Consider the following 22,624-nt stretch of genomic DNA (forward strand, 5'->3'; position numbering starts at 1 on the left):
CAAATTTTAATGTTAGCTTTAAGCTCCAATGATTGCTTCAAGTTCCAAAGTTTGCCTTCCTTGTAGTCAAGTACCTAATTGAACAAATAATAATGAGAACAAGAGAAAAGAATATATAATGGAAAATAAAATAAAAATAGAAACAATCAAATGAACACTATTGTCTAGTTTAATTCCACCAAAACCGTTAATCCCCGGCAACGGTGCCAAAATTTTGACGACGGCCGTTCCTATACGCCAAAATAATGTAGTGAATGTGCGGTTCAAGAAAAGCCTTTTGGGTCAAGTTTAAATTTATAAAAACCACTACCAACACTACTACTAAAGTAGCAAGAGTGAGTAGGGATCGTCCCAAGGGATTATACGTGTTGGAATTTAACTTCAACTCTAGCATATCATAAGATTGCAAAAGATAGAGATTAGTTGATTAAACTAGAAAACAATTAATTAAAATGAAAGTGAAATAAAACTAATTAGAGATAGGGATTCAAAAGATATGAAGAGAGGACTTAGGGTGTTGGAATTACCACTAAGCTCGTGTAACTAACCACTTGCTTTCCATTAATGGGGAATACATTGTTGTGAACAAAATGCGACTACTAATTGCAATATTAAGCATGGACCATCTAATTTAATAATGAATTGACTACCTAAATTAAGTGTAGCACAACCCATCAATTTTAAGCATGACCCAGCTAACTAGTAACAATTGTAGCACACATCAATCTAGAGAATCATGGAATTTGCAATAATAAGCCATGGAATATCTAAGCAAGCATAGATTGTCTACCTACCTACAAGCATGAATTAAATTGTAGAACAACCTATTAAGCATAAGTATAAACCATCAGATTAATTGACAGACCCATTCAATGAAAACCTATGCTTAGCCATCACTAAATCCTTAATTAATCACACATAGACATGCAACCAACATAGAGAATCTAGTGTAGAGATCAATTCCCCAAATAATCACACAACATGTAATTAAAATAGAGAATCATAAGAAAGAATTAAATCAACAATCACAAGGCTAGAGCACTAATCACAACAATATATATATATACATATCCCCAAAAATAGAAATACAAGGGTTTAGATTACACAAGACTTAGGGCTTATCCAAGCCCTAAGTATAGATCTAGCCAATCATGGAGGAGGTGGATGTGGTCATGGAATCAAGCTCCAATTATGGCTCCATCTTCTTCTTCCTTTTCTTCTTCTTCTTCTTTGAAGCTCTAGAAATGGAGAGAGAAAGTGGTCTGGAGATGGATCTTGAGATGTGCCTCCACTTCCCTCTTTTCTTCTAACCCTAATCTCTAACTTTGCTAGAGAGAGAAATAAAAATTACAATGTAAAAAATAAAAAGATAAAAAGCTTCTTTACAAAATGGGTCACTTCCCTTTATATAGAAGGTCCTTTTCTTAGTCATTAAGTCAAAAATATAGCTCCAAAAATATCTAATCTCGTACTATGTAGTAGGTGGACTTTTGGGCGCACACGAGAATAAGACAGCTCGCTGCCAGCAAAAGTTCAATCGATCAGAGAAAAAGTTCTATCGATCATAGAAAAGTTCGATCGATCCAACTTTGATTTTCGATCGATCCAACTTTGATCGATCTCACTTGGCAGCATTTTAGGATCAGCCTCTTTTTGCTCCAAATTAACCTCTTTTTGCTCTGGATTCTCACCAAGACTTAGTTTGACTCCAAAAAGGCCTTAAGAAACCATTTTTAGCCCATTTTAACATTATTGACCTGAAATAGATAAAAACACAAATAAGTACTAAAATGAAAAAATAAGATAGATAAAGGTCCTAGAACACTCAAGCTTAAGGGGTTTAAAAACGCACTTTTCAGCGCTCATCAGTATACCTCATACTTTCCCCCTACCACATATAGCATGCTTGTAATTAACATAAACACTTTATTTACATGTATCGACAATTTAAACACGTATGCACTTAGCAAATAGGCACGCCTTTCAAAACAATAAACATTTAAATAGGTAACATGTAAGCATGCTTCTTAAACTGTTAAGCACTTTAACACATAGGCACATAAACGATGCAAGTCAACTCTCTACCCTTTTCTAGGTAAGCCACTACCCGTCGTCCGAAAGGTATTCGAACCTAAGGCTCTGATACCATTCTTGTAACGACCCGAACCCGGAGGTCTGAACCGTTAGCTGGGTCCTTATTCGAAGCTGAGGTCGTCCAAGTCTTTCCCATGGTTTCTAAGGTCAAAACATCAGTGTTAAGGTCATAATTACAAATCACAAGGATTCCAAACAACCTCCCAAGGTGAAGGATAGTTCATACCCAAAGAATGAACAAAGTGGGCAAGATTGGAGTGTTTCGGTCGACCGAAGTGGGGCTTCGGTCGTCCGAAACAACCCCCCTGAATCGGTCGACCAAAACTCCCTTTTGGTCGACCGAAATGAGAGATCCCGAGAGCTTGAAAAGAGTTCAGTTGAAAAAAAGAGATCTTGAGAGCAAGAAGATGGTTCGGTCAACCAAACCCTATTTCGGTCGACCAAAATAAGAGATCCCGAGAGTATGTAGAAGAATCGGTCGACCGATGCACCATTTCGGTCGACCAAAATGGCTCAGCTGAGCCTGGGACCTGATACTGAGAAGCTGCACTTGTGGAAATGAAGGGAAACTGAAATGAGGACTTTGCAAATGCTTTAAACTTGTCCCAAACATTAAGAAAATGAGTTATTATATGATCATTAATAAGAACACCGATACATGATCTCATTACAACGTCATTTGATTCAATTACATAAAGTTTATGCATAGTCCTTACAATTGTCTTAATTTACAATGAAATGGATTCAAGCTTCAAGTTATAACACAATTTACATGCCAAATAAAGTCGGTACATTGCATATCATGTTGCTGTACAAAATCAGTTTAAGTCTTTACAAAATGCTCTCAAAATGCCTTCAAGTTCTGTTAAGTCTGAGGTGGATTATCATTCGCCAATTCCTTACCATATCCTGATAAATGTTAAGTATATGGGGTGAGCAATTTGCTCAGTAGATGGCACTTAAGACACGCTTCCTGTGTCCTCGTGAATCCATACAAAGAATAGAGCAATGGGGATGGGGATCATACCATGTAGGGATAATATAACACAACCACTAATCTCAACATAAACATTGTAATGCAATGGAATGCTATACATGCTAATGTCACTCCCCATTTTCAACATTCAAACCATCGCTTTCAAACTGTTAAAACAAACCGCCATTTGGCGACTTCGTAGCGACACGAGAGAAGGATTGGCTAGTGTCCCTGACACTTGGTACCCCCGCGGCGTCATTTTAGGCCCAGCTAGCTCAACCACACTAGGACAGTCCCCCTAGTTCCCTCTAGGTTATATTAACACTCCGGCCCTTTGGTACCCCCGCGGCGGCCGGGTTTTCATAAAACCAATTCATCAAAACATTTCCCCAAAATTTCCTTTTTCATTTCAAAATGATTTCTCCCATTCATGCCCCATAGTATGCACGTACGTCATGTTCTTAATGCCATGGAAATGAAGGCTTTCACACTATACAATTGTGCATACACTACAAGTACTCTAGGGAAATAACACATGCCATCACATATCATTTCTAACAAGTTTTACAACAATATAAGCATGGTAGATCAACTATTAGACAAAAAAATTAATCAAATAAACACGTTCTCATATAACTTAAGTAACACATTTAATCATAACTTTACACATAACACTTACATCATCTTTAGAACAATTAATTTAAAAACAATCATGCTTTACAACAATTTAGGAGGTATAATTCACAAAAGAGCAAGAACATCATGAATTAAGAACCCCTACCTCTTAGTTACGCAAAACCCTTAAAATGGGTCTCAAATTTCGAAATTCAAAGGACGGCCTAAAGCTGAAATTGTTGGTATTCGCACGTAGAGCTTGTCGTGCTCTCCGTTTTCCCTCAAACGTCACTCTAAAATTCCAAGAAATGAAGTTGGAATCAAGATTTGAAGTTTTGAAACCAAAAGAAAAGAAAAATGAAGAAGAAATGAAGGAGAGGGAGAAACTTACGGGGAGAGAGAGTGTGGGAATGAAAATGTGGTCTCTAGACCACTTATGAGGTAGTGGTGGGTCCCACCACCAACATTTCTTTTCCTTTTTTCTTTTATTTGCAATTTTACACCACAATTAAATATATAATGCACCACCACACAATTACTACATAGCTCACATAATTTAAAATGTATGAAATGCAAATGGACTCAACCAAAATCCCGTACGCGACAATATCGGCAGCGGGTCCCACACGGAACCTTCTGGCCCGAAAAACAAAAAAATGCAAAAATGATCACCCTTACATTTCAAAGAGTCCTGAATTCAATGAAATACCCCAATCAACTCTCGGACATAACCGGCATACCCCAATCAACTCTCGGACATAACCGGCACACTCCACGGTCCCCCTCCCCCCCAAAAAGGGACACAAAAACGATTAATAAGGGTTGAAGTTGGTTAATTGAATCAATCCATGGTTGGTTATGTAGTTATCCTAGATTTGAGGTCAATTGTTCGCTTTGAATAAGGACATGAGAGATAAATAAGGGACTGTTTGGGCTGAAGTAATTGAAAGGAAAAACATAAAAAGAAGCAAATTCATTCTTTGCTCTACAATTTGCAACTCATTAGAAAATATCTTAAAATCCAATACTTGTACCAATTTTGAGTCCGGTCATAAACTTGCACAAAATTCAAATGGGCTACTTCAATTAAAATTTGGGCCGTGTACCACGTGGAGTTAATTATTTTCTGCTGGAAGAATTGCATGTAGACCAAATTGCGTAGGCTGCTGGGCTTTGTCGTCCAATTCTTTAAGTGGGCGGGCCTGAGTTTGTTTTTGCGACCCCTGTGTGGTCTACAAACCCAGCCCATCAAGTATGCGGGCTCAAAATTTTAAAAAAATTAGAAAATAGGTCATATAAAAATAATAAATTCATAATTTTTATAACTTGAATACTTATAAAAAAAAAAATGATATCCCTACTTTATATATATATATAAGTATATAAGTTAAGAATTATTATATAAGTAAATAAATTATATACTTTAAATATATATCAGTTAAATAAGTATTTGATATAACTAATGTAAATATTACTTAATGTCTATATTTACCAATGTAAGTTATAATGACTTGCCCTAAAGTTTCACTTAATTACACATGACAACAATGTTCATATACTTCTAATTATATTATATTTATTAAGATAAATTATAATGACTTCTCTAAAATTTGACATGATAACAATCATATTGGCTTGTGACCTAAGTAATGTTAATTTATAGAACACTCACTTTTCATTTGAAACATGAGTCACTATCACTATATTACATTTGATGAAACTCTAATGTAATAGAAGGCACCATTCATGTACCTAGCATGTAGTTAATAGATTGTCACTACAACTATATATGAATAGTGTTTATGTTTATTTATTTTTATTATTTTTTTTTTTTAAACGCGTTTATACAATTTGAAAATATCCATACATGCATCAATACATATTGAAATTAGCTCTCCCCCATATATCTACACACGCAGACACGTATATATTGAGAGGGGGTGTCTTAATGCGATAGTGAATGGCAAGGGCCACAATATATGTGTTGATATAATATATTTATATTTATATATTCTCAAAAACTTAATATAGATGAAATAAATGAAATCAAACACAATATGAAACTGAATATTCTCACGAATAGTTTCATATATATATATATATTTGAGACAAATAAGATATTAAATAAATTCCCAAGAACAATACAAAACACACTAAGAAGCATAAAACTTTATTCAACTTTTTCTAGCTTGGTACTCTCACGTTCATGTTCCGAGAGCGCTCTCACGCTCCTCCCGCGTCTTTTTTCACGCTCCTGTTCTCACTTTATATCTCCGATTCTCATTCTTACGAAGATTTCAAGACAAAATATTATAACAACAGTGGCCTCGATAATGAAAAGTCATTACAATCTTTAAAATCTTTAAAGATTTCAAGACAAAATGCATTTAACTCCTGGTTTGTCTTTAAAATCTTTTCCGGCCTTTGCAAACTTCAATGAACACACTGTTAAAACAACCAACAAGCTACTAAATATTAACCGGGAACACACTGACTTTGATTTAAATAATTTAAATTGGCTGTTATGCGTAAGTTTAATCTCACACTCATACTTGGTGCTGTATGAATTTCTCTCCTTGAAATTGTTAAATGTTCGTTGGTAGATTATGTCGTTTAATAAGCTTTTAGTTAATTCAGGAGAAAACAAAAAGAAGACAAAAGCTTTCAGTTACGCACTTTCGTACATGCTCATGAAAACCTTTTGTGAATGAACTGGAAATCTGTCTCTAGTGATTTATTTCTAAAATTTGTAAGTGCTGCCTTCGTTCTTTATTACTTTTTTCTTTTCCTCTTTTTCCACAAAGTGCATCTGCAAGAGTCCATTATTTTATTTTATTTTATTTTAGGTAAATTTTACTCAGACCCTCTGAGGTTAGGTCATTTTTCAACTAGATGAGAATTTTGGTTTTAACTTTCACTTACATCCCAATTTACTTTTTAGCATCTGATACATGTGAATTGACCATTTTTCCTCAATTTTTTTATTACAAAATATATATAATCTTAAATGACAAAAAGACCCATATATATATATATATATAATCAACTGCCGCCCCACCCTTAACACCTCTGGCGGATCAGAGTTACGGAGATCCGACGGAATCAACGCCAGCGTCCTCTCAGGTCTCCTCTACACTGTCGTCTTCGCCCGCCGACGCTGCTCTCCCATTTCGGTGATGAAGCTCGATTGGTTCAGCGGTGGCTTTGGCTATGATGAAGCTCGGCTGGACTGATGGTGATGCAACGACGGGCTGGTTCGGTCGGTGTAGACGGGCTTGGCCGTGGATGCCGGAGGAGACGTACTCGGCCGTGGACGGCGGATGAGATGGGCTCGGCTAGTGGTTTGCGGCGAAGGTGGGCGAAGAGGATGCTGGTTTGAAACTTGGCCATTAAGAAGAAGATCGGTGGATGGAGAAGAACCCACCGGTGGCGATGGATCCGGCGATGGGCGGGCGGCCAACAAGATCTCACGGCTGTTATGAGCAAGGGCGATGGAATTGGCTGGACTGAACTCAGCCGTGATGAAGACGGTGGCTCGCGATGTTATAGCAGCAATGATTGATGGCGATAATGGATGTGCACGGCTAGGAAGGTGATGGCAGTGAGCAAGCCTGGAGAAGCCAAGCTCCTTGAGGCGATGTGGATGATGCTACAGCAGGAGAGCCCCGACGACTACGTGGTGGCGACGAAGTGGCGTTTGGGTACGTTGGGTTGAATTGGAAGGACTATATAGTGATTGACAAGAGGTATTTTAGGCCTTTCAAAACGGCAAATCGAATCGGTGATAGATAGGATTTGGGTCTTTCTGGGCACTGTGCTTCTTCTCGGTGGAGGAGTGGCGTCAGTGGTGTTGGGTCTTGAGATCGACGTCGGTTGGGAGGCGAATTAAATAGGGTTGGGAGGTTGGCGAGTTAAGTGTCGCCACCTACACCTCTTCGACCTCACCCAGCCACCTCCACCTCCAATCCACAACCCAAATCCCCATCATCAATCGGGCCGACTGCCCCTGTCTGTTTTGTATGTGTGTATATATCTATGATTCTATATATGTTAATAATTTTGTGTGTATATATCTATATATATACTATTTGTGTGTGTATATATATATATATATAAATATATGTTTCTATATAGATATATATGTGTGTGTAATTTTGAGGAGTGGTGCGGTGGTTTTGTCCGGCGTGAACTGTGGATGATGATGGTATGTGGAGAAAGAAGAGGAAGGTGTATGTTGTGGTATTTTCGTCACAAAAATAGTCAATGGAAGGTCAAAGGGTAGCATAGTCATTTAACATCTCAAAAGTACTATAACCCTGCCAAAAATTGACATTTGGGGTGTAAGTGAAATGTTAAACCACTAATTCAAATACAAGCGAAATCTGAAACCAAAATTCTCATCTAGCTGAAAAATGACCTAACCTCAGGGGGTCTGAGTGAAATTTACCCTTTTATTTTTTATCACTATATATATATATATATATATATATATATATATATTCCTAGAACAAAGAGAGATTCAACCATGCACATGCCAAGTTAATGAATATGTGATTGAAGGTAAAATTACAGGATCAAACAGTTGGATTGTTGTACCCAAACTACCATTATTTTAGGCAATTTATTTTTCAGCTGTTTGGTTGATATTGTGGGATTTATTTACAAATGTGCTGCTACGAATCTTAAGGTAAGACACTTTCGAAGCTTATTTAAAAGCTCGATTAAGGGCTCATACTTGCTGCTACTGTTTATGTTGGATTAATTGAGAGAAGCAGCTGAATTCAACAAATACTAATATATTCAACGTGTGATCCTCAATTGAGCTAGAGATGCTTTTATGTGAATTAGGGCAAGGTGAAAGATAACAAGACTAGTAGATGGCTTCAAAGAGAGTGGGGATTGTGAGAGCAAATGTTACCTTGATTGTGCTTATTTTATGTGGGTTGAGTTTTGATCTGATTGTTTATGTAGGTGGTGTGCTTCAAAGAGAGTGGGGTTTGCCTTGTATATGCTTATTTTATGCGGGTTGACTTTTGATCCCGATTGCTTGTGTAGGTGTTTCATTATTGTTGCCCAGTTGATGTTGAGATATATTATGGTGATTCTTTACGGTGGAAAATGATGATAGGAAGAAACAGAAAGCGTGACCAAGTCTTTTAGGTCTTATTTGAGGTAAGACTCTATTTCAACAATTGTTTTTGTCAAAGAATAGAGAAACTTTTGTTAACCATGTTTTCCTAGTCATATTCTTAAAACTCTTACCATCTTAAACAAATCTAAATCCTTTTCAAGAATGAAACTCCTCACCCACCCCCCCCCCCCCCTCCAAAAAAAAATGAAAAAAGAAAAAAAAAACAAGGGATTGAGTATGAAACTCCTCTAGAGCTTATTTCATAAAAAAACTCATCTTTGTGGCAATGCTATAGGCTCCTAGAATCTTAGTCGATTTATGAGGGTGTCTGTTTCCTTTTGGACAGTTTGGGTTGGAAGCACGCTTGTTTCAAAATGTGAAATTGACACCTACATAAAATATGATGAATGATTGAATTTGAATAACTCTGTTTGCAAGTTGCAACTACAACCTGGATAATGTCCAATGACCATTTCCTCTTGTAAGATTAGAGGAGATAGCAAACACATATATATACATAGAGAAGGGTCACATATACAGAGAATATAGATATACACATGTCATATATTTTGATCATGGCTTCTATATTTTTGTTTCTTTTCCTTCCTGCAATTTCAGCTGCAACAGCTCAACAAAGAAACACCAACATGAGCATAGGCTCTTTTCTATCACCCATTAGCAATTCATCCTTGGTCTCACTTTCTGGCCGCTTGGATTTTGGATTCTACCCAAAAGACAATGGCTTTGCTATAGGCATCTGGTTTGCTGAAATTCCCCCAAAAACAGTTGTATGGACAGCAAACCGAGATGATCCACCAATCTCCACCAATGCTACATTAACCTTGACTCTTGATGGTAAGCTCATCTTGCAACAATTGCTAGGTGGAGGCCAACCCTTTGTCAATGCTTCACAGTCTGTTGCATCAACTTCCATACTTGATTCAGGCAACTTTGTCCTCTATAATTCTGATTCAAAGATCATCTGGCAAAGCTTTGATTATCCAACAAACACACTTTTACCAGGACAGCTCCTACCAGCTAGGGATGAACTGGTTTCTGGTGTCTCGAAGACTGATCACTCTATTGGGAACTACAGGGTAAAGATGCAGTATGATGGGAACCTTGTTATGTATCCTGTAGGTTTGCCAGATGGACCTGAAGCTGTTTATTGGGCAGGAGATACATACTTTGCAGGAGACAATGCAACATTAACTCTTGATGGAAATGGCCTTCTGTATGTGTTTGATAAGACAGGTACCAACATAAAGAACATAACCAATGGTGGGAACTTATCCATGGGGAAGATATTCCGTTCAACGATGGATGCAGATGGGTTATGGAGGTTATATTCTTATAGCTTGAATCTGAATAGTAATTGGACAATTGAGTGGTCTGCACCAGATGATAGGTGTGATATTAAAGGCATGTGCGGCATCAATGGGTTTTGTGTTCTCATGGATCAAGAGCCTTCTTGCACTTGTCCTCCTGGTTTTATTTACATTAATCAAGGGCAAAAGAATTTGGGTTGCAACCAGAATTTCAGCACAGAGAGTTATGTTTTCAAGAATGGAAACATAAATTATACCATATATGAATTGGATAATGCCATTTAGGAGGATAGCGCGTACTCTACTTTTTTTTCCATGACCAAAGAAGGTTGTAAACAGGCCTGTTTAGAGGACTGCAACTGCGAAGCCGCCACATTTCAAAACCAGGACTGCAGAAAACAAAAACTTCCATTGAGATTTGGGAAGAGATAAGTAGATGACTCCACTGCAACTCTTGTCAAAGTAGGCACTGGGGGGATCGGCTGGAATGGAACCACCACTACAGCTAATCGGGTTCCCAAATCTTCCAAGAAAGACCTGCGAATGGACATTCTAATTATTGGTATTGCAAGTCTTAGTTTTTCAGTTATTATACTAATAGCCACTGTTCTTATATATAGACATCGCATTTGGGCATACAAAGAGCTTCCTTGTAAACGGGATGATGGATTGATTGAAGATATAACCCTGCGATCATTTTCCTACGATGAACTTGAAAAAGCAACCAGTGGCTTCAAAGAAAAATTGGGCCAGGGAGCTTTTGGAACAGTTTTTAAAGGGGTCTTATCGAATGGGCAGAGGGTCATTACTGTGAAGAGATTGGAGAAGGTTGTAGCCGAAGGAGAAGAAGAATTTCGTAATGAGATGAGATCTATTGGGAGAACCAATCACAGAAATCTAGTTCGGTTGCTTAGCTACTGTCATGAGAGATCCAATAGGCTTTTGGTGTATGACTACATGAGCAATGGTTCATTATCAAACTTCCTCTTCAAATAAAAAATGAAACCTAATTGGGATGAAAGAGTTCGGATTGCTCTTGACATAGGTAGAGGCATCTTATATCTACATGAGGAGTGTAACAAATAGATCATTCATTGTGACATAAATCCCAATAACATACTCATGGATGACAATTGCAGCCCCAAAATTGCAGACTTTGGATTGGCAAAGCTACTGATGCCGGAGTAAACCAGGACATTCATTGGCATCAGAGGAACAAGGGGATATGTTGCCCCTGAGTGGCACAGGAACTTGCCCATAACTGCGAAAGTAGATGTTTACAGCTATGGGATTCTGTTCTTGGAGATCATATGTCGACGCAAGTGTGTTGATGTGAATGTTCCAGAGAATGAGGTGGTCCTTGCAGACTGGGTGTACACCTGTTTTGAGGAAAATAAGTTGAGAATGCTGGTTCGCGAGGAAGAGGTGGACGAGTAACAATTGGAAAGGATGGTCAGGATTGGACTTTGGTGCATCCATGATGAGCCATCACTCCGTCCCTCAATGAAGAAGGTTGTATTGATGTTAGAAGGGACTGTAGAAGTACCAGTTCCTCCCAGCCTTGCTTCTTTATTCAGTGTCATCTAATTCATGTAAGGCTTGGCACCACAATGATGGTTATTTCTCAGATGCTTTGTAATCAATGATCTGATAAAGTATCAACATAAGATCCTTCAAAGTATGTTTCCTTTTCTTGCTCATTTCTGTTTAATGTTGTTATATGTAACTCTGTTGAATAGAAATGCCTACAATAAAAAAAAATAGAGTTCTTCTCTGTTACAATGCATAATAAGTACTTCTATGCATAACAAAAGTTCTCAAATCTAAGTATTGTACTATTATATATAATACATAAGCCTCATTGTAGGGCATAGCTCAATATATTACGAGTAATTTGGTAGGTGAATCATACAAATGTATGTAATCATATTTTTGCCTTTGCCCCATATGGAAGAATGACCCACATTAGTTCTCTTTTTTTTCATTCTTTCTTATTATATACCATTACTTCTCTAATATTTAGTTCCTTAAAATATTTTTAATTACTTTAGCATATGTAAGTTTTGATCTGTCTCTTTCACGTTTACCTTGCGGGCTAATCCTTTTCTACCCAGTGTATCTTTGAGTCTATATTTTATATAACCATGCCACATAAGTCTACTTTCTCTAATTTTATTATTAGTATACGATATTTCTAGTTCTCCACTCACTCATCCATTACTGATCTTATCTCTTCTAATTATTCCCGTCATCCATCGTAGCATCCTCATTTTTCACTACACGAATGCATTGTTCGTATTTCTATTTCATTGCACAATAATCTGTTCCATACAATTTAGCTGACCTAAGAACTATGTTGGTCCTTGTGTTTCATTGTGTTTGCCCTTTTAATGTCAAATCCATGTGTTTCAAGGCTGCCGTGCTATTTCATCACTATTCCTGTTGTGCTTAGTGGTGTATATTATCTCACAGGGGTAGTTTAGTCTTTTACTAACTTGTGATATATTTTCATAAAGCTTAAGGATGGTACATACATTGTGTTTGGCACTCAGTTATAAGGCATGTTTCTGGTTTTTTATGAGGTTCAAGGTGTGATAATTAGTTACAGGCTTATCCAGGGGCATTAATGTCTTTTCATAGTTGAATTGGACCTTTTCGCACTTGTCTAGTATGCTGCATTGTATTGAACATCACAGAATTAAGGTCCATTGCAAGTTTTACATTTTCAGCAACAGTTTTGTGAATTATGTGGCAAGTGGCATATCTAAGGGAATTTATGTCTTTATGCTCAGAGCCTAAGGTGCGACATGTGGCTATGGTCCTGAAGTGAGTGTATATATACATAAATGCATTTCTTGACCACCAAGTGTGGATAAGATTGATGAACGTGCCTTGCAATGTGAGCTATGATTTTTTGTTATATTACAAGACAAAACAACTGAGTTGGCAGGGGTACTATAGTCTTTCAATATCAATGTCAAAAGTATTCAAGGTATTATATGTTGTGGTATAGTCAAAGGCTATTGTGGTATATTGGTCAAGGGATTTATGGATGTTTGCTCAAAGTCTAATTGATAAAGGCACATTGTTCACAGAATTTATCTAAGAAGGCACTACAGCCTTTGAAGCTCAGTAAATTCTGTTTCAGCACAGATGGTTTACTCACAGTCCTTCTTAAGGGCAATTCTGACTTTATACACATCCTGGGGTTCATATTACATTTACCTGAGAAGCTACATTATTCATTTGAGTTCATCTTCTCAGTATAACAGACCAACCACATGTTCTTCAAATGCTACATCAGTGTTTTTTTACTTGTCTGTCAAATGGCAACTGTAAGGGCATTATTGTAATTTTGTGTGTAGCTGACACGTGCATAGTGGTCCTGCTTAGAGAAGATAATGATAGAATCGCATTCTTTGGCCTCAAGTGTATAATGCTTTACATATATACATATACACATGTATGTGTATATTGTGACTATTAAGGGCTACTCAAAAGTGTGTATCAGCATGTATAAACAAGGACAATGTGGTCCTTTCTCACACTTGTATATTAGATTTGTAACGATCCAAATTCGGGGGTCGGATCGCTAACAGAGTTTAACCAGACCCGAGAACACTCAAGGGTAAAATGGTCTTTCTGACCAATACAGTGTACTAAAGGTTATGATAATGCCATAATAGTAATTACTAATCCAATTGGTTCACTTACGGGTGAAAGAATCAACTCCATCCTCAAATCGGACCAATTAGGGTTACAAGGATAAATTGGTCTTTTTGGACCATGCAACGCATTAGGGACCTTACAACTATAATCTAGGTCATATCTAGTCACTTAGGTTCATTTGTAAATGAAAGAAAACTACTTGGTTCGATGTCACCCATTTTAGGGCTAAAAAAGGTTAAAATGTCATTCCGGACCAATCCACTCGCATTCTGACGAGGCAATAGTGATCTAAGCCCCCTAAATACCGTGTGGGACCCATACGTTGAAACTCGTGGCCAACGAAAAACTTTCAAAAAAATAGTACCTAATTTATAATATGGAGCACTCCGTCGACGTCCTCGGACAGTGCATGCCTCTAGCGCTCGGTGGACACCCTCGGAGCGCTTGATGGGCATCCTCGGAGTGCTCAGTTGGCACCTTGAGGGTGCTCGGGGTGTGTCTTAGGCACCCCAGCATGCACACCGAGCGCTCAAGTAAGCCAAAAATGGGTTTTTTTGCCCTTTTGTTCCCGTTCGTGATCCCAAACACTTGTTTGGTCATTTTTTTGGACCTTCTTGCCCCTGTCCTAACTCACAAGCATGCATAAATATTGGATAAGAAATTAATACATCAATTTATGATTTTAAATCATAACACTTAGTCAAATTCATTTACATGATCCAAATTACATTGAAAACAATCCAAAAGAATAGAAGTTACACATATAAGTCTTTACAGTCACAATTACATCACTTTACAAAAGAATTACATAAATTAAGCCTCGATTACAAGAATAACAAATGAAGCTCTCGTCAACCCTAAATATACATGTGAAGGTCCATCATTGATCACCTTTTTGTCATAACCTGGAAATGTTTAAGATAAGGGGTGAGCACCACCGCTCAGTAGAGGATTCCTAAATGGCATCTCCTTAAGTTGAGTAAGCACAGAACAGAACACAAAGGAGCATAGTAAGATAAAAAGGGGTTATATAAAGGATTTCAAACACTAATCAACCAACATGGTTTGAATCAAAGTTGTTGGCCTCCTATAAATACTACCAATGGCTACACTCTTATTTAATGCTGAGCAACCATCTCCAACAGTCATATTTGGACAATTAATGCCTCTCATCTACCTCTACACTCTATCTAAGAGCATGCATTGAAGAAGGTAAGATTCGTCGTTGAGAAAACATTTGAAATACCATTCAAGGAGCATTTACTCTATCAATCATTTCAAATCACCTGTTCATTCAATCATCATTTTAGCTTGTTTTGTTTGGATTGCTCTTTTTTTTTTTTTTTTTTTTTTAACCTGAACTGGTTTTTGTTATTTTTTTTGTGAATCTCTTTTTGTAGGGGTATTCCCTCCATAATCCTGAAATCGTTGTTTCATAATAAAAAAAAGGAATTGTCGGAATTTACAGTACTACTGGACCAGTACCACAAGAGTATAGGTGCTATCAACATATCATATTGTGATAAATAAATAAATAAATAATTTAAGAAAGCCAAAGATATTTGGTGATTAATTGATTAAAATATTTAAGTTCATTCTTCATAACTGAGTAGGTAGGGGTTAACCCAGGAATGTTATCTTGAGGACCAAACTAGTAACACTAAAACTCAACTAAAAATAAATAAAAAATTGTAATATGTAATATATTTTTCTTTCATTCAAGAAAGAAAATATGTATATATTTATTTCTTTCAGTTGATGTCTTAGTAGATTTTTCTTTTTAATATAAAAGAATATCTAATGTTATATTGTATAATCTATTAGGTTCATACATATGTACACCTTGCTAATTTCGTCAAAGAAAATGAAAAAATAATATATATATATATATATATATATATATATATATATATATATATATATATATATATAGCTCCTCAAATATGTAGCCAATTATAACATGGATTTGTACAAAATGAAACAAAATATTGATCAAATATCTACTATCAAAATTATGCCTGAAAAAATTATTATTATAGAATTCAAACTAAAGTTATGAGTAATTTCTATTTCAATTTTGACAATTAAGTAATATGCTATACCTCTGTTGAAAATGTCCTTGTTACGAATTTTCATAAACGAAAGAGCACTTTTGGTGAGTAAAGGCAGTAGCACATGGAACCCAATGATGCTCGTGAGCGGAAACACTGTAGTGAGACTTTGCGACAACACTTATGAGACTATTCTTTGATTGTCACTATATAATTCTTAAGAATGATATGTTTGAATAAGAATAAAGAATAAGGATATTAAGAAAAGCTGTCTTACTTTTGGAGTTTAATGGTGCTAATGAGAGAAATTATGGGTGATTCTTTCTTAGAGATTTTTGTCAATTTTTAGCCTGTTTAGTTTCTAATGCTCAAATTTCTTTATTCCTTTTTTTTTTTCTTTGATTTTTTTTTTTTTTTTTCTATTTTCTGTACTGGTTTTTGTTATTATTTTTGGGAATTTCTTTTTGTATCATAGCCTCTCTTTTTTTTCTGTTCAATTAGGGGTATGCCCTCCATAATCTTGAAATTGTTGTTTCATAATTAAAAAAAATTTAACAATTATCCGAAATTACAGTACTACTAGACCTACTACAACAAGAGTATAGGTGCTATCAACATATCCTAATGGGATAAACATTTTATGACTACAACAATATTTGTTTTAGGATTGAACCTATATATAATAAGAAAAACAATAGTTGGAAAACCAATGATATAATTAAATGAAATAATATTAAAAGATTAATAAGGAAAGTGTATAAGATCAAACAGGTCAGTAGCCGAGCGATACCAAGCTCCTACTTTTCAAAGAGAGGTCAGGGGTTCGAGCCTCCGTAGAGACATGTGTGTATGAATACCCAACTAGGAAAAAAAAAAAGTATATAAGATATCTCAAAATACAATGTTTTTTAGTCTAAGCCTTCAAGGAGGACAAAAGAAAATTGGGCGTCAAAAACAGAAAAAAGAAAGCAGAGAAAAATGTAATGGAATAGGGTTGAAATAAGAACAAACGGCTCAATAAAATTTGAGGCGGAAGCTAAGATTTTTAGTTGGAATTTTTAAGACTAACATGATCACATGAGTTGGACCCTTATATTGTAAATTTTAATGTAGAATTTACTCATTTCTTTATCCATCAAAATAGTTGTATAAACATTTATATATATCAGCCAATGCATAAAAATTTATGTGTGTTTGTCAATATCTCAGTCGTATTCACTTAGAATAGTTTCTTCAAATTATGTGATCCGATTACAGAACAATTGTTGATAATGGATTCTGCGCAACCCGGATCTGATCTGACTTCCTGAATAAAGAGAAAAAAAAATGATCCTACAAACACCGGTGTGTTACCGGTGGAGTAGGCTCCGACGAACAAGTCAGTATGAGAAGTAATCTCTCTAGAGAAATCAAGAAATTGAATTAGGATTTATTGCGTACCTCTAAACGTCGATTAACCCCCTTAATTTATTGGGCTTAGGTCAGGATGTTACGTAGAGTTCCCGTCATCTTAATCCTTATCGTCATCTGTAGGCCTAATCCCTTTCGTATTTTGTAATCCTTATTCATAGTATGTAATCCTTATCTTAGCCTGTAATCCTTATCTTAGCCTGTAGAGCCTATCTCAATCTTATGAGATAGCACGTTACTTTAACGATCTTCTCCTATCTACGGGTATTTAAATTATATATCCATCAGTTGCCCCCCGTTTTGGAGGATTGCTTGTCAAACCACTGGAATGTTAATTCCCAAATATTACATAATAACAGATAGTTAGAATTGTAGAACCATTCACCCCGCATTTCTATAATAAATTGGTTTGATTATGAGATAGTAGAGCCTTGTCCATTAACTTGACTCAGATTGCCACTTCGCGAATATAGTCGGGGGTCGAGCCTTGTCCATTAATTTTTTTTTTTTTTTTTTTTTAGGACCGTAGTTGCCTTTAAAGTATTTGTCGTAGTGCCACATTGGCAGGACCATAGATGTCTTTGAAATATTTGTCGTAGTGCTACATTGACAGCTCATATATACGGCAAGCTGCCATGCTGGCAGCCTACCTTTTGGCACATACGTAACTCATGTGAGGCTGCCAGTGTGGTTGTCCTATTCGAGGATTGACTCCTAATCCTATTCTACCTTGTAAAAGTAAATTCTTATGCAAAATAGCCCGCTGGGAGCTGCTTGTCCCTCACGAAGCAGATTTCTATTAGAATTCCACCATAAATATTTTCCTTATCTGTTTACATTCTTCTGCTATAAATCGAGATGGTTTGAGTAGAATTCATTAGAATTCATTCAAATTACTTCCATCTTCCAGAAAGCCAAGTAGTACCAGTTGTAGTGATGTGGTAAGTTCCATGCCCTTGTTTTCTTCCTTCTTTTATTTAATTCATTATTGCTTCTTCCTCCAACTAAGTATACAAAGACCAAAGTTAGAAAATTTTATAGGTCACTGTGAAGCTAGGCTCTTGCATACAATAGTGTGCGTTACTGCTAGCATGTTTCACCCAGAATCCAACACTATATCAGACGAGGAACACCACTAGTCTGATTCGGCTCCGTCAGAGACACATCTGGTACAGGATATAGCAAGCTCCCTTATCTCAAAGAATCTGGATCGAATTAGGCAAACTTATTTAATTCTAGACAGTATTGCTCTCAGACTTCCTTCATTTGATGATAGAGCGTCCTCCTTTTACCCAACTTAGATTTGTTTCTATGAGTCTGCTTTTATTGTCGGATTGCGTTTTCCAATCCCTCTTTTTATTAGGGAATTGCCGCGTTAATCTTGCTCCGACTCAACTCTCCCCGAATGCTTGGAGAATAATGATGGGTTGTTTAGTTCTGTGGCGAGCTTGTTGTAATACCTCACTCACTATCCAGGAGTTTCTTCATTGCTACATTCCCAAAAGGGGTGACTGGCTGTACTTCTCCCCATAGGATAGAATTCTTATCTCTGGAAATCTTAAGCACAAACCATGGAAAAGCTATTTCTTTTTCGTTTCTGGTGATGGCTGGGAGTTCTTTCCTGATGAAAGTGCTTTCCTACGAATAGGGACTTCCATTCCTCGTGCGTGGTGTAATCCGGATTCCACCGGTGAGTTATCCATAATGATACCCTCTTATGTTTTAAAACTCAAAATAAATTTTGTTTGAGTTATTAACAGAGTTGTTGTCCTCTCAGGCATTAAAGAGATTGCCATTTCATCTAATGATCTCCAGCGAATAAAGAAAGCCTTTAACCACTCAGTGAGGGACTGGTCTTCACTCGTGACACCTCAGACTTTGTTTACCCATGGGATTGGTCCTCATCCAGTTGGCAAGTCCTCTGTAACTATATCCCGAAAACTTAATAAGAGGCTTCTAGCTTAGTTCAAAGAAGGCTCAAGTGACTTCCCACCTACTTCCCCCGCTAAGAGGAAAAAAGAGAAGCCTACTATTACAACACAAAGAGTCTTACCTATTTTAGTTGTTTCTCCACATGTATCCGACTTGCAATTCCCTCATCAGCTTGTGGATGAGACTAGGCCATTCCTTACTGAAGCAGGGGTACTCCCCTCAGATCCTTATTCTTCAGCAACATCTGTTTTAGGCAATGATCAACTTGCTTTTAAGAAGATAAGCGAGTCTTTGTCGAAGGAGGATATGATGTATCTAAATTCTTGCCCTCCAACTGAGATTGTAGACCGACTCATGCATGATCTCGCACGGGTTAACTCTCGCACCATTCTCAGTTTTTATTTAGCTTTTCTTTTCCTCTTCATTGTAACTTTTTGTTTCCACGTGCGTACAGGTGAATACACACGCGTATTACTTGTCGTGTCTAGCTGTAAAAGGAGGGGAGCATTACACCAATACGTTGGCTTCTACTCGCTCCCAACACCAAGCAGATTTACAATTGGAGCGTGATAAACATGAGGCCGCGCTACAAGCAATGCGTGCTGAGTTAGAAACAGAACGAGCTTGTCATGCATCTTATGTGCAAAAGCTCGACAAGGAGATGTCCCAGAAACTGATGGTGGAAAGATCCAATGCAATAGATGATTTTAAAGCCTCACCAACCTTCAAGGAGATTATGTCGAAGGCCTACTTTGATGGCTTTGAAGATTTTCAGAATCGTGCTGCTTCTGAATTTGCAGACCAAGACTTCTTCGTCATTCAACTGGATGAAGCGAGTGACTCCAAATAGGATAAATGTGTAGCCATTCATTTATTTGCTCCCATGTTTCTCTTTGTGCTTGAAACTTCTATTTCTTTGCAATCAATTTCCATTTATATTTGTAGGGTTGATGAGTAGGATGGATAGTTATGTTTTGCCATTGCGATTGCCACATTATGTTATTCTATTCACATCTTTGGTCGGCTCATCCCTTTAATACGGAAAGTAGATTAAGACGAGTTTTACTCAGCTCGTCTATATAATAAAGTAAGTAGATGAATATGAGCTTCACTCAGCTCACCCTTTAACAGGGGAAGTAGATGAATACGAGCTTCACCCAGCTCACCCTTTAACAAGGGAAATAGATCACTATGAGTTTCACCCAGCTCACCCTTTAACAAGGGAAGTAGATTACTATGAGCTTCATCTAGCTCACCCTATAACAAGGGAAGTACATTACTATGAGCTTCACCCAGCTCACCCTTTAACAAGGGAAGTAGATTACTATGAGCTTCATCCAGCTCACCCTTTAATAAGGGCAGTCGATTACTATGAGCTTCACTCAGCTCACCCATTTAACATGAATATCTTAACATATCAAAATGATAATGAATTATTTGAAACAACTGATCCAAGTAGGGAATACTTTATTAAAGCTAAAGATGATAACAAGGCTATTTCAGACATTCATTCGTAGAGAATGAGACAATTATTGAAACTAGAAGAATTAGCAAAAACAAATACTAAATTGAGACTAAACTGAAATTGTTTACTGATAATATTTCTTTCGATGATCAACATTCCATAGGTGAGGCAGTGACTTTCCCTTTAAGTCTTCCAACTAATATGTTCCTGGTCGCTGACATTGCGTAACTTTGTAAGGCCCTTCCCATTTGGGACCCAGTTTCCCTATGGTTGAATCCTTAGTCACTTGAGTAACTTTGCGGAGTACTAAATCTCCTACTGAGAATCTTCTAGGCTTGACCCGAGCATTGTAATACTTGGAAACCTTCTGTTGATAGGCAGCCATCCTAATCTGGGCTTGGTCTCTCCTTTCTTCAATTAGGTTCAAGCTTGCTTCCAACTCCCTTTCGTTCTGCTTGGGCTCGTAATGCTCCGTCCCAAAGCTAGTTAGGCCAATCTCTACAGGTATCACTACCTCACTTCCAAACACTAAAAGAAAAGGGGTTTCCCCTGCGGGAGTCCTTGTAGTAGTACGGTAAGCCCACAGTACACTGCAGCTACTCAGGCCACAGTCCCTTTGCAGCGTCAAGTCGAGTCTTGATCATCTGAAGGATTGTTCTGTTAGTAACTTCGGCCTGTCCATTTGCTTGGGGATGTCCTGGTGATGAGAAATGAATTTGAATCCCGAACTCGGAACAAAAAGTTTTGAAGTCAAAGTTGTTGAACTGTTTTGCATTGTCTGTGACAATCACTCTAGGAATCCCAAATCTGTAAACTATTGATTTCCACATGAACTTCCTTATATTATTCTCTGTGATCTTAGCCAGAGGCTTAGCTTCTACCCATTTAGTGAAGTAATCAACCATAATAATGGCATACTTAGTCTGTGTAATACCCCTAATTTTCAAAAGGATAGTCTCGGTATTTTGTTTAATTGTTTTTTTGTTCATTAATTATTTTTGGTTCATTAATTGTTTGGAATTATGTTTTAATTGACTGTTTTAATTGACTTTTTAATTATTTGATTTACTTGATTTATTTGTGTTATTTGAATTAATTAGTTGGTTTATTTGTTTTCTTTGGTTTAATTACTTATTTGAATTATTTACATTAATTGTGATAATTGTGATTATTTAAGTTAATTGTTTAGTTATGTGTTTAATTGTGATGGTGTTATATTTAATTCTTTATTGTCAATTTAAATTGGTAATTGTCTTGATTTAACAATTAGGGTTAAATTGGTAATTGTCTTGATTTAATAAGTAGGGTTTTACTTTTAATCAGTTTGTAAGCCGTCGTAGGTTTGTCAGTATGTTGGATGGGCCGGTTAGGATTTCAGTTGGGGCTTGAATTAATTTAGGGTTTAGAAAATCCTATAAATAAATGTTAGATGTTGGTTAGGGTTTGAGAAACATAACAAAACCTATACGACTGTGGAGACAAAGGAAGAACAGAGAGGGTTCACGTTGGTTTTCATCGGAACTTTAGAGACGGTGTAGAGATTTTTGGACAAAGATCTCAAAGGTAAGTTCTAACCTTACTCTCTCCCTTATACTCGTGTTCTTTGCATACTCAATGGTTCCAGGATGAATTACATGTTTAAAAATAAAAACGTTATCTGTTTCATGTTTAGAGTGTAACTGAAACTGAATTTGGTTTAAAAATTGTAAACTGCTTAACTTTGAACTTTCTTGTTTAATTCTTGGTTTAATCCATATTAGTAGCATAATAAGGACTGAGTTAAGGGTTGGAATCTTCTGGGATTAAGTTAAACTCTCTGAAAACCTATACTGTGAAGTGTCGGAGGCGTAAACGGCGACCGGAGAGGAGAACACGAAGAAGAGGAGGGAGAGAGCCGGCTCCTATTGGATTGGAGCCGGCTCCTTGGACTGGAGGCGGCTCCAATGGTCTAGG

General features: G+C 36.9%; 1 protein-coding gene across 1 annotated transcript; it reads left to right on the plus strand.

Moving 5' to 3' along the window:
- The first annotated feature begins 6,917 nt into the window (after positions 1-6,917).
- Positions 6,918-10,429, plus strand: LOC132272396 (G-type lectin S-receptor-like serine/threonine-protein kinase LECRK1). Its single transcript, XM_059773554.1, has 3 exons — positions 6,918-7,039; positions 7,274-7,386; positions 9,435-10,429. Exons 1-3 carry the CDS (start codon positions 6,918-6,920, stop codon positions 10,427-10,429), a joined length of 1,230 nt encoding a protein of 409 aa, XP_059629537.1.
- Positions 10,430-22,624: the final 12,195 nt, after the last annotated feature.

Source organism: Cornus florida, unplaced genomic scaffold, assembly GCF_030987335.1.
Source record: "Cornus florida cultivar Cherokee Brave unplaced genomic scaffold, ASM3098733v1 CherokeeBrave_3.0.0_Hap2_Chr09, whole genome shotgun sequence".
Taxonomy (NCBI): domain Eukaryota; kingdom Viridiplantae; phylum Streptophyta; class Magnoliopsida; order Cornales; family Cornaceae; genus Cornus; species Cornus florida.

Bases quoted from the DNA above. Each gene is read 5' to 3' on its own strand.
- LOC132272396 (XM_059773554.1), top strand. From the start codon at position 6,918: ATGGTGATGCAACGACGGGCTGGTTCGGTCGGTGTAGACGGGCTTGGC. The intron at 7,040-7,273 runs GTGGGCGAAGAG...GTGCACGGCTAG, and splicing joins GCTAGTGGTTTGCGGCGAAG to GAAGGTGATGGCAGTGAGCA. The intron at 7,387-9,434 runs GTACGTTGGGTT...CTGCAATTTCAG, and splicing joins GGCGACGAAGTGGCGTTTGG to CTGCAACAGCTCAACAAAGA.